The sequence below is a fragment of the Solanum stenotomum genome, chromosome 7 (genome assembly GCF_019186545.1).
Source record: "Solanum stenotomum isolate F172 chromosome 7, ASM1918654v1, whole genome shotgun sequence".
NCBI lineage: Eukaryota > Viridiplantae > Streptophyta > Magnoliopsida > Solanales > Solanaceae > Solanum > Solanum stenotomum.
This window is the reverse complement of record NC_064288.1, coordinates 7,787,372-7,800,186: the sequence shown is the minus strand read 5'-3', so window position 1 is coordinate 7,800,186 and position 12,815 is coordinate 7,787,372. Positions and strand designations below refer to the sequence as shown.

The 12,815-nt window shown below is 35.5% G+C and overlaps 1 protein-coding gene across 5 annotated transcripts in view; it reads left to right on the top strand.

The window, feature by feature from the left end:
• Window positions 1-397: 397 nt before the first annotated feature.
• LOC125870349 (uncharacterized) overlaps window positions 398-12,815 on the top strand; it is a 70,984-nt gene continuing 58,566 nt past the window's right edge. Inside the window, exons 1-11 of one of the 5 annotated variants that reach the window (XM_049550761.1) lie at window positions 398-643; window positions 903-973; window positions 1,533-1,641; window positions 2,659-2,741; window positions 3,814-3,972; window positions 4,980-5,078; window positions 6,578-6,775; window positions 7,420-7,716; window positions 7,915-8,076; window positions 8,313-8,396; window positions 8,522-8,830. In XM_049550761.1, coding sequence (XP_049406718.1) covers window positions 571-643; window positions 903-973; window positions 1,533-1,641; window positions 2,659-2,741; window positions 3,814-3,972; window positions 4,980-5,078; window positions 6,578-6,775; window positions 7,420-7,716; window positions 7,915-8,076; window positions 8,313-8,396; window positions 8,522-8,629 — 1,443 coding nt within the window. In that variant the 5' untranslated portion in view covers window positions 398-570 and the 3' untranslated portion in view covers window positions 8,630-8,830. Of the gene's footprint in view, window positions 644-902; window positions 974-1,532; window positions 1,642-2,658; window positions 2,742-3,813; window positions 3,973-4,979; window positions 5,079-5,339; window positions 5,758-6,350; window positions 6,495-6,577; window positions 6,776-7,419; window positions 7,717-7,914; window positions 8,077-8,312; window positions 8,397-8,521; window positions 8,831-12,815 lie in introns of those variants that run through there. The other 4 variants (XM_049550759.1, XM_049550760.1, XM_049550758.1 and 1 more) reach the window with 4 other exon arrangements.

The window sequence follows — 12,815 nt, the reverse complement described above, 5'->3', positions numbered from 1 at the left end:
TAGCATAATAATATTTCATGGTCCCGATAAAATTTAGAGAGGTTTTAATGTATTATGCACATTATGTAAAGTCACATTATTGTCATGTCGCTCCAATTGTTGGACAAGTAATATATTTGTTTTATGAGTATTTTCTTATTGATTAAATCGAAAACCGAACCGATAAAAGATCAATAACCGATAAATTTATTGATTTAATTATTAATTTAGCATATTTAAAAATTGAAAATCAATAAACCAAACTAATAATACGTAAAATCGAATCCACTTGAACACAAAATGAGAGGCCAAGATTAGGATATTTGGACATTGATGTATACTTCCTGCCTTTTGATTGGTGGAAGATGACTACTTTTCGTTGCCAATTGGTCCACATTACGTGTAAGTTATAAGTTATAACTACACTTCAACCTATTTCTGGTTAGGGTTTCATTTGGATCAAAGAGCATATTCTGCATATTCTTCCTCATACATTCAGTTTCCAATTTTCAGCTTATCTATAACCAGATACACCAACCCAATTCAAAAAGGAACAATCTTTATCACCCCCAAGTCGAGAAATCATCAATCATGGCAACCTCTGAGATTTTGCAGACAGAACAAGATCTTCTCATGATGTCTTCCCTTTTTGATGATTCCAAAGGTGCAAACTTTGTCAATTTATATCCAAGAACACACCATATCTCTGCATTTGATGTGTTTTCTTGATTTGGGTCACTCTTATTTTTGTACTAAGAATCTGATATCTAACAGTTTATGATTTTAATGGATATTGAGATTCGTTCGCTTTTTAAAAGTGAATCTTGATGACCCTCTGCTATTTTCAGTTCATTTTGTTATTGGCTAATTGTTGTGGTGATCTGGAAAAAAAATAGTAATTTTTCCCAAGGGATGGATTGCAGGACAAAATGTGAAGTCCCGAGGGTTTGACATCGAGAAAAAGATCGAGTTTCTTGAAAGCTTGGCTGGAAAAGTAATTTTCTGCATCTTTTTTGGAAGTCAAGTTTATTTTATTGACTTAAATATTCATGCCAATTTATTTTAGGAATTAAAAATTTCTGTTTGTTTCATATCTGTAATTCATATCATAGCTTGATTGGTAGTTTTGGATAAGTTCATGATGAGCTCTTCAATGGGTTTATTATGTAATTGTATAGTTCAAGAAATGAAATTTAAAGAACTTAAATAAGAAAGATCGATTAACCATACTTACTAGCTTGCTACAAATGAAAATCAATCATAGTAATCTTCACACATTGTGGTTTACTTACCCCATTGTTCAATTAAGTTGAATCTTGCGCCTATGTATCTTAATTGAACATGGACTCCTTTGGTCAGTTCTCACGGAAAAAAATCAGGTTATGCTCGGTGGAGCAACCAAGATACAAGTGTTTAGGGTTGATGGCTTCTTTATATTTTGAAACGTAACATGGGTTTCCAATTTTTTTGTTTCTGTTTATCCAAATAATATATGTATCTATTCAGATGATGTATGTTCCAAGTTAAGTATGCCAAATATACTATCGTTTCAGGTCAGCAACAGAAGAACTCGCAGATGGTTGAACGATCGTCTTTTAATGGAACTTGTTCCTCGTTTAAATGCAGAAGAAATTAGGGGCTTGTTTGCCCCACCACCTTTTGGTAAGATATCTTTGGGTGTGATGTTGTTCCTGAATTGGTCCTTTATTCTGTTTCAAGTGATGGAACATTTTAGAGTTGATTCCCTTTGGAAGCAAACTATGAGGATTGTTCATCAGTATTCGTAACATTGGTAGAACATAAGGTGCCCATGTATTATAGATGAATAACGAACATGGGTCACTTTGGATAAGGATTGTGGTGTCAGAGCTGAATGTGTAGTTTTAATTTGGTACTAAAAGTAGTTCTGAATTATCTAGCTACACTTGGTAGGTTATGTTTCCACATTCATTGTTTTCACTGAAGTTGAGACATCTTGAAGCAAAAGGACTACATTTTAAAGCAAATTCGTGGTCTAGATTCATTCCTGGCATAGATTATTTAGCACAAAAAAATATTAGCATACATTAAGATTTTTTCCAGAGGAGCAGTTGTATCATCTTTCCCTTCTCTTTTGCTCTAAACATGATACTATGGTGGTTTTCTGTGTCACAATTTGTCTGTTTATAGAGCACAAAGTATGTCGCTATTAAGTAGGGAAAAAATGAAAAAAAAGGAAGAAATGCCCGTATCGTTGCACCGAAAATGAGGAGGGCTTTGAGTTCAAGTATCTTGATTAGAAGCAGAAATACATATGTTCTCTAGTAGGTTTGTGAAAGTTGTGATCATGGTCTACTTATAAGTGGCGGTTGTGATTTTACATCACTATTTCTCGTAGTTTTTGAGAAGCTGTTTATCTGTTTATCCTCTATTGTCAACTTAAATACTTTTCAATTGAATTTTGTTTAAAGAAAAAGTACGTTTCCATTGAATTTATTATTCAGCCATTTCTTGGTGAACATGATCTGCCATAATCTCTTCGACCCCTTCATATATGTGCCAGAATAGAGAGAGATTTGGTAGAAAAGTGGAAGAGATCTTTTTGTATATGATAATCAAAGGGAGTGGGAAAGCTGCAGTAATTCTTTAATGTTATTTCTGATATAAACTAATGTCTTATCTGGATTTCTTTTCCTGCAGGTGATGATGTGCCCCTCTCAGTATTTTGCATGACAAATGTGGATGAATGGGACAAATTCAGGAATATAGACATGGATAAAGAGGTTATTATATTTTCCTATACATTACTGTGTGTTTTCTTCATATAAAATCTGGCAACATTTACTTTGAGCGTTTATTGTAACAATAATGACTTCTTTTGATGCCACGCCTTGTCAATTTTCATCCCTATCTTTCTGCAAGCATGCATTCTTTCATTGAACTTTCTTCTTACAGTCGCAAGAAAATATAATGTTACTATCTAACCATCTACATGCCTATTCATGTCTATGTGGTCCCTACTCCCTAGGATGTATTTCATTGCTTGATTGTGATTTCCTTGCCTATCTGGAAAATTTTCTAAAGATTCATAATCAATTCTCTCGCTTCGGCCAAAATTTTGAAATCTATATTCCATACTTCATACACACACAAAATAAAATAAAATAAAATAAGAGTATCATTCCTTAATTGGTTGGTTCTAGGCTTCTAGCAGACAATTCTTTTAGGTCTGTTAGAAGTGGAGGATTTACATCAGGGCATGTAGAAATGACTAGTGTGCTGAGGCTACTAAAAGCCGTAGCCCAACTTCGTTATAATATTCATCTGTGCATCTTTCACAATTTCTTGGAGTTCAAATTCATTTAACTATTCAAATTTTATATTTTGAGTGATACTTTATTTATCAATAAATGTTTCAACTATTATTTGACATTTTATTTCAATACCATTGTTATAAACTATAATATATAATTCAGTTAACATCATAAGTTTTGTGTCAAACACCAACATATACCATGAGATGGATTGAGTATTTGTTTGGGTACAGATCTGATTTCTGTTATGGTGCCTTTGTTTTTTTGCGCTGAATTCCTTAGCACAATTTAGTGAGATGAAAGGCATGTTGTTATATTGACTTGAATTGAACCACTTATTAAACTGCAGTTCTCGATTGATGATTTTACTATGTGAAATTCATGGTTAATTCTTGATGTATGTCTTCACCCACCTGTTTCAGAAGGGGGTAGCTTTTCTAACTTAATGAGTGATACTCATTCTTGGAATTTTACTTAATGAGTGATGTAGCAAGATTGTCTATTACCATTAATGAGGTTCTATATGCTCTTGTTTGGTTAGGCTACCATAATGGATGCTCTTGAAGGCAAAACATCAAAGCGAAAGAGTTGTGTGGATAATGATAAGGTTGCAGTGTTGACTGCATGGCATAGAGTGGATTGTCGAACAAGAGATGCAATTAGGCGCAACTTTCTCCCTGAATTGGTCAACAACTATGAGGTATTCCCAACAACTATTGTGGGTTTGTTCTTCTATATGCATTGTAACCGAAGGAAATGCTATTCTGCTATTGCATCTGTGTTGCTGATCTGAAGGTGTTGCAACAGACACCCACTTAACATGTGATTAAAGTTTTGATAGAAGCTAAAGTTTGTTGAGCCTCCGAGAGGTGTTGCCGAGTGATTGAAAAGTTAGAGTGACAACCTAGGGAGCCCATATTGGAGTTCTAGTAGAGGCAGCAATAAGTAAATTCTTCTCATCTATCTAAGCTTTCACGGGTAGGGTTACGCCATGCTTGTGCTAGTAGGAGATAACAGGTATCCCATAGGTTAGTCAAGAGTGCAAATTTGCCCAAACACCATCGTGTATTAGAAAAAGAATAGAACTTAAGGTGTGTGTGTGTGTGGCTGATTGGTTAAGTTGGGAACTCTGAGGCTGCAAAATAATCTACATGCCTCATGTGGATCAACTTAGATGTCTACTCCATGATACTCAAGTTGGAATTATTGTTATAAGGAGATATACCAAGGGTTTTCTTTTTGGCTTTTCCATAAACTATACTTTAGAGTGGGGAATTGATCTATGCTTGCTGCAGAATTAGGAGTGCTCAATTTTCCTCCCTTCAATTGTTTATCCTATTGTGCTGTTCAAGATCATCTCGGTTTTCTTGTGACTCGTGAATCGTGATCATTTGACAGTACAAAGCCAAATTATGCATTTCATTTGTTGTGAACAACTATTTTACTTTTTATGGAATATTCTGGGTGTCAGCTATCCTTTCATGCCCTGTTTCCTTTTCCCTTTCATGTCTTTTAGTTGGTCTCAGATCCTTTGCACTTATGCCTTATGTGCTAATCTCTTAACTTGCCTTAGCCCCATGGTATTTCTGATAGTTTGTAGGATTTGATTTTTACATTTTCATTGTTTTCCGTTGCATCTCCATCCATTTTATCTTGCTTCTCCTTTTGCTTCTGTTGTTAATAAAAATTAGCGATATTTTATTGTAGCAATGTGTACGAGCATTTGTGAAGGAGAGTGATCGAGATGTTCTGGTGTTACGTGTTCAAGACCCCTTCCAGCGGTTATTGCTGCATGGTGTCTGTGAGGTATACCTTGTGGATCAATAATATCTACAATTTACAGCGTGCCAGTCATTTATATCATAACATTGAGCTCCACTTCTACCTTTGGGTCTGATTTGAGCATCTGGATGTCCAAATTCTATTGTTAAGTAATAAAACAATCAGGCATAGTTTCAGGATATATAGACTTAACCTTAAAAAGAGAATCTACACAGAAAGTGCTGATTCAATATGCAGATTTATCTTTTATGGTCATCTTACGACTGTTTACTTGTTTTTCAACAGTTCTACAACCTGATCTCTGTAACAACCTCCGAAACAGAAGGCAGCAAGGCTGTGAAAATGACTAGGATAACGAAGAAGAAAGCTGGTTCAACTGATCTTCCAAACATAACACTGTGCGACTTTCTGAAGATGGCGAAAGAAGGGAGTTGGTGATTCATTATGCCAGTATCTGGCTGTTGTATAATTACTATGTTCATTATTTCAATTTACTCATTTACCTCAAATATGGTTGTTCCCTCAGCTATCCCGACGTCTGTACTAATAATAAATCAATGACTGAATTGGGAAATGTCTTATTTCTAGGTGCACCTGATAGGCCAAGGATGGTTGTAAAGGGGAATCTAAATTTCCTTTGTATATATTTCAGAAATAAACACGCCTTGTAACTTATTACTGCATTTCTTTCTTTGTTGCTCTTTACATCTCACTTAGTGGGGATATGAGGTCTCAAGTTCAAATATCTGTCGTTCGGCAAAAATAATAGGTGATTTCTTTCCATCTTTTCTTAGTTTTGGTGCATAGAGTTATGTCGTACCTATTGCTGGTGGGCTGTTTAGTGTCCTTGCCTTGATAGAGTTACATGGTACTTATTGTTGGTGGGAGATGACAGTTACTTAGTAAAATTAGTCGAGGTATGTGGGCACAAAGTAGTACTTACCAAAATGAGATCAATTTTTGTTCACAATGTAGATGTAATCAAATTAAATTACTATAAATTGCAAAAAGATTAAATTACAGAGACACCAACTAAAGTACACTCTGTATTATACTGATTTTAAGCCGAGGGTCTATTTGAAATCAACTCTTCATCTCTATGAGGTTGGATAAGATCAACATACACTCTATCTCTTCAAACTTCACTTGTCGGATTAGATGGGTATGTTGTTGTGGTTCTGGTAGTCAATTAATGAAATAATAAAAAAGTGAAGGTTGGCAATTGCAATTTCCAAGTAGCACCCACCTTCTGTTGTGGTTCTGGTAGTCAATTAATGAAATAATAAAAAAGTGAACGTTGGCAATTGGAATTTGATAATCTGGTAACTTGATCCCCAAGTAGCACCCACCATCCATTGACTGAGAGTTACCTTTTTTTGACTATAACTATAATCTTGTTTGTTTTGTACAATGGCCAAGAAATTAGTGAAATACTGTGTGGTAATCTCACTTAATTCCCATTTAATTGAATGGTACAGTACTATTTTCATTATTCACTCAACAAATTTTGTTAATTTACTCAGGTGGATGCCTTCACTGACACAGCATTCAAAGGGAACCCAGCAGCTGTTTGCTTATTGGAGGAAGAGAAAGATGATAAATGGTTACAATCTGTTGCTGCTGAGTTTAATCTCTCTGAAACTTGTTATCTCATTCCGCTCAATGAACCCACTAACACTAACCCCAGATTTGGCCTTCGTTGGTTCACTCCTGTTGACGAGGTTCAATTTCTTCCCAATTTAGTTTGAACAATCTTCAAACAACTGTTACTCAATTAAAGTTGAAATACTATAAAATTTGGACCTCAATCCTTCTGATAATTTGTACAATTTCAAAAACCGGGTGGGGGTGGAAATCCATAATTTTTCTTATTATTTCTGGTGCATTGCTGAATTTGGTATGTTATCTGCGCTGTCCAACCGTTGAACATTTGATTTTGCGCTAAAATTGGGGCAACGATCTCACTTTACTCTTCATATTAGGTTTTATTTAAGGAGGTATATTGAAGAAATCTGTATGCATTGCTTACTCAATTGTTTTTATTGTTGGTCTTTCCTGCGGGTTGCCCTTCTATGAGTTTATCATGTATTTGAAACTTGGAAGTGTATGTTAAGGTAATACGATATGCAAAACTTACGATATCCAGACCTTGTTACTTTCCCCACCTTTTTAGTTAATGGGAGAAACTAGAGAACAAAGTTTGGAGCTCATCTTACTGGAATTTGGAGGAAATGACCACTTACGGATTGAACGGAAGAAAATGACTTTTTCATTTTATGCCTCATCTAGCCTATTTCAAAAGTGAAACCCGAATTTTTCCTTCTGAATGAGTGTAAGTTTTTCAAGTAATTTGCTTTTTTTGCAGGTCGATTTATGTGGGCATGCAACGCTAGCAGCAGCACACTTTCTATTTTCCTATGGCCTGGTTAAAACTGATACTATTGAGTTTTCAACAAGATCAGGAATTTTAACTGCCAAAAGAGTACCAGAACCAAAAGCTTCAAATTCTCAGGATGATTGCCCAACAGGTTACTCAATTGAATTGGATTTCCCTGTTGTCCAAGTAGCCGAGGCCAATTTTAATGATGTTCTTGCAATTTCAAAAAGCTTGAATGGCGTATCTGTGGTTGAGATCAATGAGACATCGATGGGTGATCATTTTGTACGTATTTTATCCGGTCTTTACTTTTATATTACACTAATCATGTAAAAGCAATTCATGCAAGTCTCCTTAACAAATTTTTGTGGAACAAAAAGGAAATTTCTTTCAATATCATGAGAAGGCATAGTAGTCAAATTAATTAAATTTAGCCCTTTCTAGGCATGTGAAGATAATTTCATGGTGTTTTTTTTTTTGCAGATTTTGCTCCCATCAGGGGAGGCAGTGGTCGAATGCCTACCTCAGATTGATCTTATACAAAACTGCCCTGGCAGAGGAATGATCATAACTGGACCTGCTCCACAGGGTTCCGGCTTTGATTTCTATAGCCGTTTCTTCTGCCCAAAGTTGGGAATCAATGAGGTAACTGCCAACACTTGAATGTATAGTCTTGCATTCAAGCAGATCACAGTCACTGAAAAGGGTAGTGCTGATTTTTCACAATCTAGATAGTTAAGCTTGTCATACAGATATTATTTATCATATCTTCGACAACTACAGATGCAAACATCTATATGTTGGTATAGCTGATGCATCGTAGAGATCTCATGTGTTCTCTTCTTGCATATATTTTTGTTTTTCCAAACAAAAATTTTCAGGATCCTGTTTGTGGAAGTGCTCATTGTGCCTTGGCTTCTTATTGGCGCAAAAAGCTTGGCAAATGTGACTTTGTTGCTTTAGCGGTACTTACTCATTCCTCAAAACACAATGACTGAAATACTTATTCATGTATTTGTGCAATCTGGGACTAGTTATACTAACCTCATAGTTCTCTTTGCCCTATTGATTTTATTGTATTGTGGTCCAGGCCGCACCTAGAGGTGGCGTCGTGAAACTGCATCTAGACGATGAGAAGCAGAGGGTGTTTCTGAGAGGGAAAGCTGTGGCAGTCATGGAAGGTTCTCTTTTAGTCTAATGTTAGCAGTTGAAATGGTCTTTGGTATGTAGTTCAGTGTGACTTCTGCAGCAGTCTTCTGTTATTTATGTTTCCAGTGTGTTTAAACACTATTATGTGATTTGCCTTTATTAATAAACATCTCCAGTTTCTCAACCATCATCAGTTCAATAGCCTACAAGTAGTGCAAGTGTTTTGTTAATGTGAAATTGTGGAAAGCTACTTTTTTAAGATCATATTTCAAGTGTTTGGTTTTCATTATTATTAATTTTCGATGACCGAATTTTCTTGCTTTTTCTCCGGTATGCCACTCTGTCATTGTCTGATTTTTGGTTGTTTGATCACACTCGAAATCATGTATCTACTTATCGTATTTTTACCCCTGCTTGATAGTTTTGTAGCAGGTTGTTTCGGACGTTTTCTAGGAAAAGAAGGAACCGCTATAATAACCACTACATGCGTTTCATTCTCTTTGATCTTCTCTAGAAAATATTCAGGTTGTGACGCGTATATCTCGCTTTATTTAGATTTAAGCTTCACTGCGGCATAATCTATACTCATCCAACAATAACTGTCACCTGTAATACTAGAGTGATTGATTCTGATGCACTACTTTCTGAATAGTTTATAGGTTCTGAACATCAAATTTCTTTATTCTAGCTGCAATATTGTATTTGATTATTAGGACAAGCATTACATCATTGACAACATAGACTATATTGATTACATTAATAGGGCCACATTGAATCGATCTTTAAAAAGATGACGGAGATTTGTGGGTATGCATAAGTGTTGAAAATCTGATAAAAGATGGGGATTGATTTCTACAGATTTTGAAACATGTGCAGTTATAGAGTCGGATTCTGAAAATGAGAGTTATAGAGTTGAATACGAAGGCAGTGAGACATGGACTTGGTCCTTGACTTATTTGGCTGATGATTTTAGATATGCATGACAATGACGCTTGTTGGACTTTTATATACCACAAAAAAGTAATCTTCTGCATTAAAGTAGACAACTGACTTACCTAGATGAGTCCCATGTTGAATATCAATAGTAGAAGTAGCTGTTGTAGCTGCCAGAGTTGTTTGGACAGTAGCAGCAAATGTGGGCTTCGATTGTCCTCTTTGGGGATATTATTGTTATTGGTATCAGTAGGAGGGGGTTCAGATTTTTGCTGGCTGTTCTGTTTTGTGGGACTGATGTCTTTAAAATTTTTCTCTAATGTATACAATTAGTTGAGATTAGTTATATGAATCCTCGAGATCCATTTATCTTTGGTTATATCAATCCTCAATGTAAAAACATTTTTTTATACTAAAGTGGCTGGGGATTTCAATGTGCTTGATGTGGAACAAGGCTGCTAGTTGCGAGCTGCTATGTAATTTGTGCAGAAAAAAGAGACACCTACTATATAAAGGGGCAGAGAGATACGTTCTTTTTCATGCACACAAGCTTCATAGATTAGTAATTTTTTTTTGGATGAACAAGTATGCATCTTCTGTAACTATGAAGCCACTGCTGGGGTTTGAAACTGCAAAAGGTTGAGTTAAGGCAATCTGTCTCACAGAATCCTTTTAAGTTGTACATATTGCACTTGGTAATAAAATTCTTTATCTACCCCCCAAAAAAGAGTTCCAAATATCAATAATTAGATCTGGAGCATTTTCATAATACCTAAGTTTATTGGAACAACTAATAATAATCTTTCATCCTGAAAAAGCAGGGGAACCATCCACAAGGTTTCCTTTTAACATTCTTTGTGTACAAGCTGGAATCAAGTTATATGAATCCTCATTATACAAGATAGAACTACAAGTCTGATACTAAATACAACAGACACAATGGAGAAAGAAAACAAATCATGACAAGGCTTCATCATTTCGATCCATGCACTCAATAGAAAGTACTAGCTTCCACTTCTTGAAATTCAATAGTCCAAAACAAGTTTAGGTTGCATCTCCCATTTTTTTTGTTGTAAAAACAGTGTATATCCCTACAAAAAATAGTATAAGAAAAACATTAAAACATCTTACTCTGCCTATCTATGAAGCCTCTATTGTTAAGGAAGGATGTTGGGACAAGACCCAGGACACCTCAATACTACTAAACAAAATATAAAAGTGGAGTCCTTCGGAAGCAAGAAGGTCTCACCAAAAGCTATCAAGAAGTGTGAAGTGATCTCAATGGAGCGCCTGTTGATGATCCCAAACACTAGTAGCTGCATCATAAAAAAAGATGCAGGTCGAATGACATCAGTACATTGAATGCACGAGTATGTAATATGACTGAATAAACAAATAATTGAACCGAAGGACTGAAAGCAACTCAACCGAATCAATACATGAACGTAAAGTGAAAACCATTTAAGCTTTACAATAAGATATGCAATAAAAGCAATATGAAAATAGTATACTTTACTTTGTGGGAAATTTCTCTAACCGACAACCATCACTATGAGCCTAGCAATGATACAACGTTTCACCCATGTTGCAATGGCCATCCCATACTTTGCCGGGGTATAGGATGATACTGTAACTATGGAACCATCTAATAGTCTTTTTCAGAGGCAGTGAGGAGTCGCATGAAGAATCAGTACTATCCTATCCTACGCTGACTACATAGTTTATTGAGACTTTTGAGTTATAAAAGACTCTTATCCAATTTGGTGCTCGATACTAACAAAATAATCAATATCAATTATGCCCAATCAACTTTACAAAGAAAGGGACTATTACTTTACTTTACTTTTCACTTTGCTCAAGCACCCTTTACAAAGAAAAGGACTATTACTTTACTGAAGTACTTTTCAAAAACATCATACTCTTTTTTTTCTCAACGGTCAAATAGTACATATGAGACCATTTGATTCTTTCTTAAAAGACTCTGTTCAAAACTTGCATTTAAAACGTATACTTATGGACTTATCTTTCAAGTCCAAGATCGATATAAAAAAACTGAAAACTCTTATAATTTTCTAAAAATAGTACTCTCTTTCAATATAAAAATGATACATTCGGAGCCCTTTAAGTTCAACTTAATTCATTTTTCAAAATAATGCTTAATTTTTCTCTTAAACTCACTTTAGTTTGAATGTGCACTAAGACAAGTGACTAGGTTATGCAAGAACTTTCAAAGGTAAATGGAGCCTATAGGAGCTAATACAAAGAAAGGAAACGTGGTCACAACTTAGAGGAGCACGCGTCGGATGAAATAAGGAAAAGAATCGGCCCAACTACCATTGGCGCACTGCTGGCACAGGGCACCAGGCCCTGAACTTCAGAAGTCAAGCCTGGGTGCACTGCTTGCGTAGGGCGCCAGACCTTGAACTGTTAAAGGCCAACCTTGGCGCCTTCTTGGTGCGCCTCCCCAAGCTCCTCCCCAATATCCCTGATGAACTCAAGTTAAATTGGGACACTAAATTAGTTTGGATTTGGGAAATTTTCCCCAATCTCTACTTATCTTTCAAACCTAAAGTTAATATATGAGAAACTTTCATACAATTTATTTTGAAAACATAACCTTAACTAAATCAATAGGGTTCATCTGATACTAAACATTAACAACATTATAAGATTCACATGTAAAAATAGGAATCAAAACCTCAATTGTTAAAGAACTGAATTCAATATCAAGAACTATGAATGAATCCTTTAGATGTGACAATTTCTGACCGAATTGAGATGTAGGGCGTGAGGAAGAACTAGTCCACCACTATGAATAGCCTTACATACCTGGAAAGAACAAAAGTCCTTGGTGAAATTGATGGAAACTTGATGAACGCTTGAACCCTAGCGTTTTCTCCTTTTGTAACATTGCTCTAATTCTTCTAAGTGTTAAAGAATGTGAAAAAAATGTTTTAACGCTGTTTAGACCCTTAATTAGGTGGAAAAAACATGGCTTAGTCTTAGAAGGGATAGGAAAAGACCAAACTACCCCTCTAATAATGGTTGAGGTGCCTTACAAAAAGAGGCTTCACTAAAATGAGTATATCTTTTTACTCCAAGCTGGAAATGAAACAAACTTGATGACGTTGGAAAGACCTTTTATTTGGTAGGTCATGGGTCACCTAAATCTTTATGTATTGAAAGATATGATTGTTTGAAGTTGACCTAAGTAGAATCTTAGGTCAAAACTTAATCAGTAAAGAAGCTTTCAACTTAACTTTGTGGTAGGGGATTCTAGTGACCTTAATTAATATCCAAAA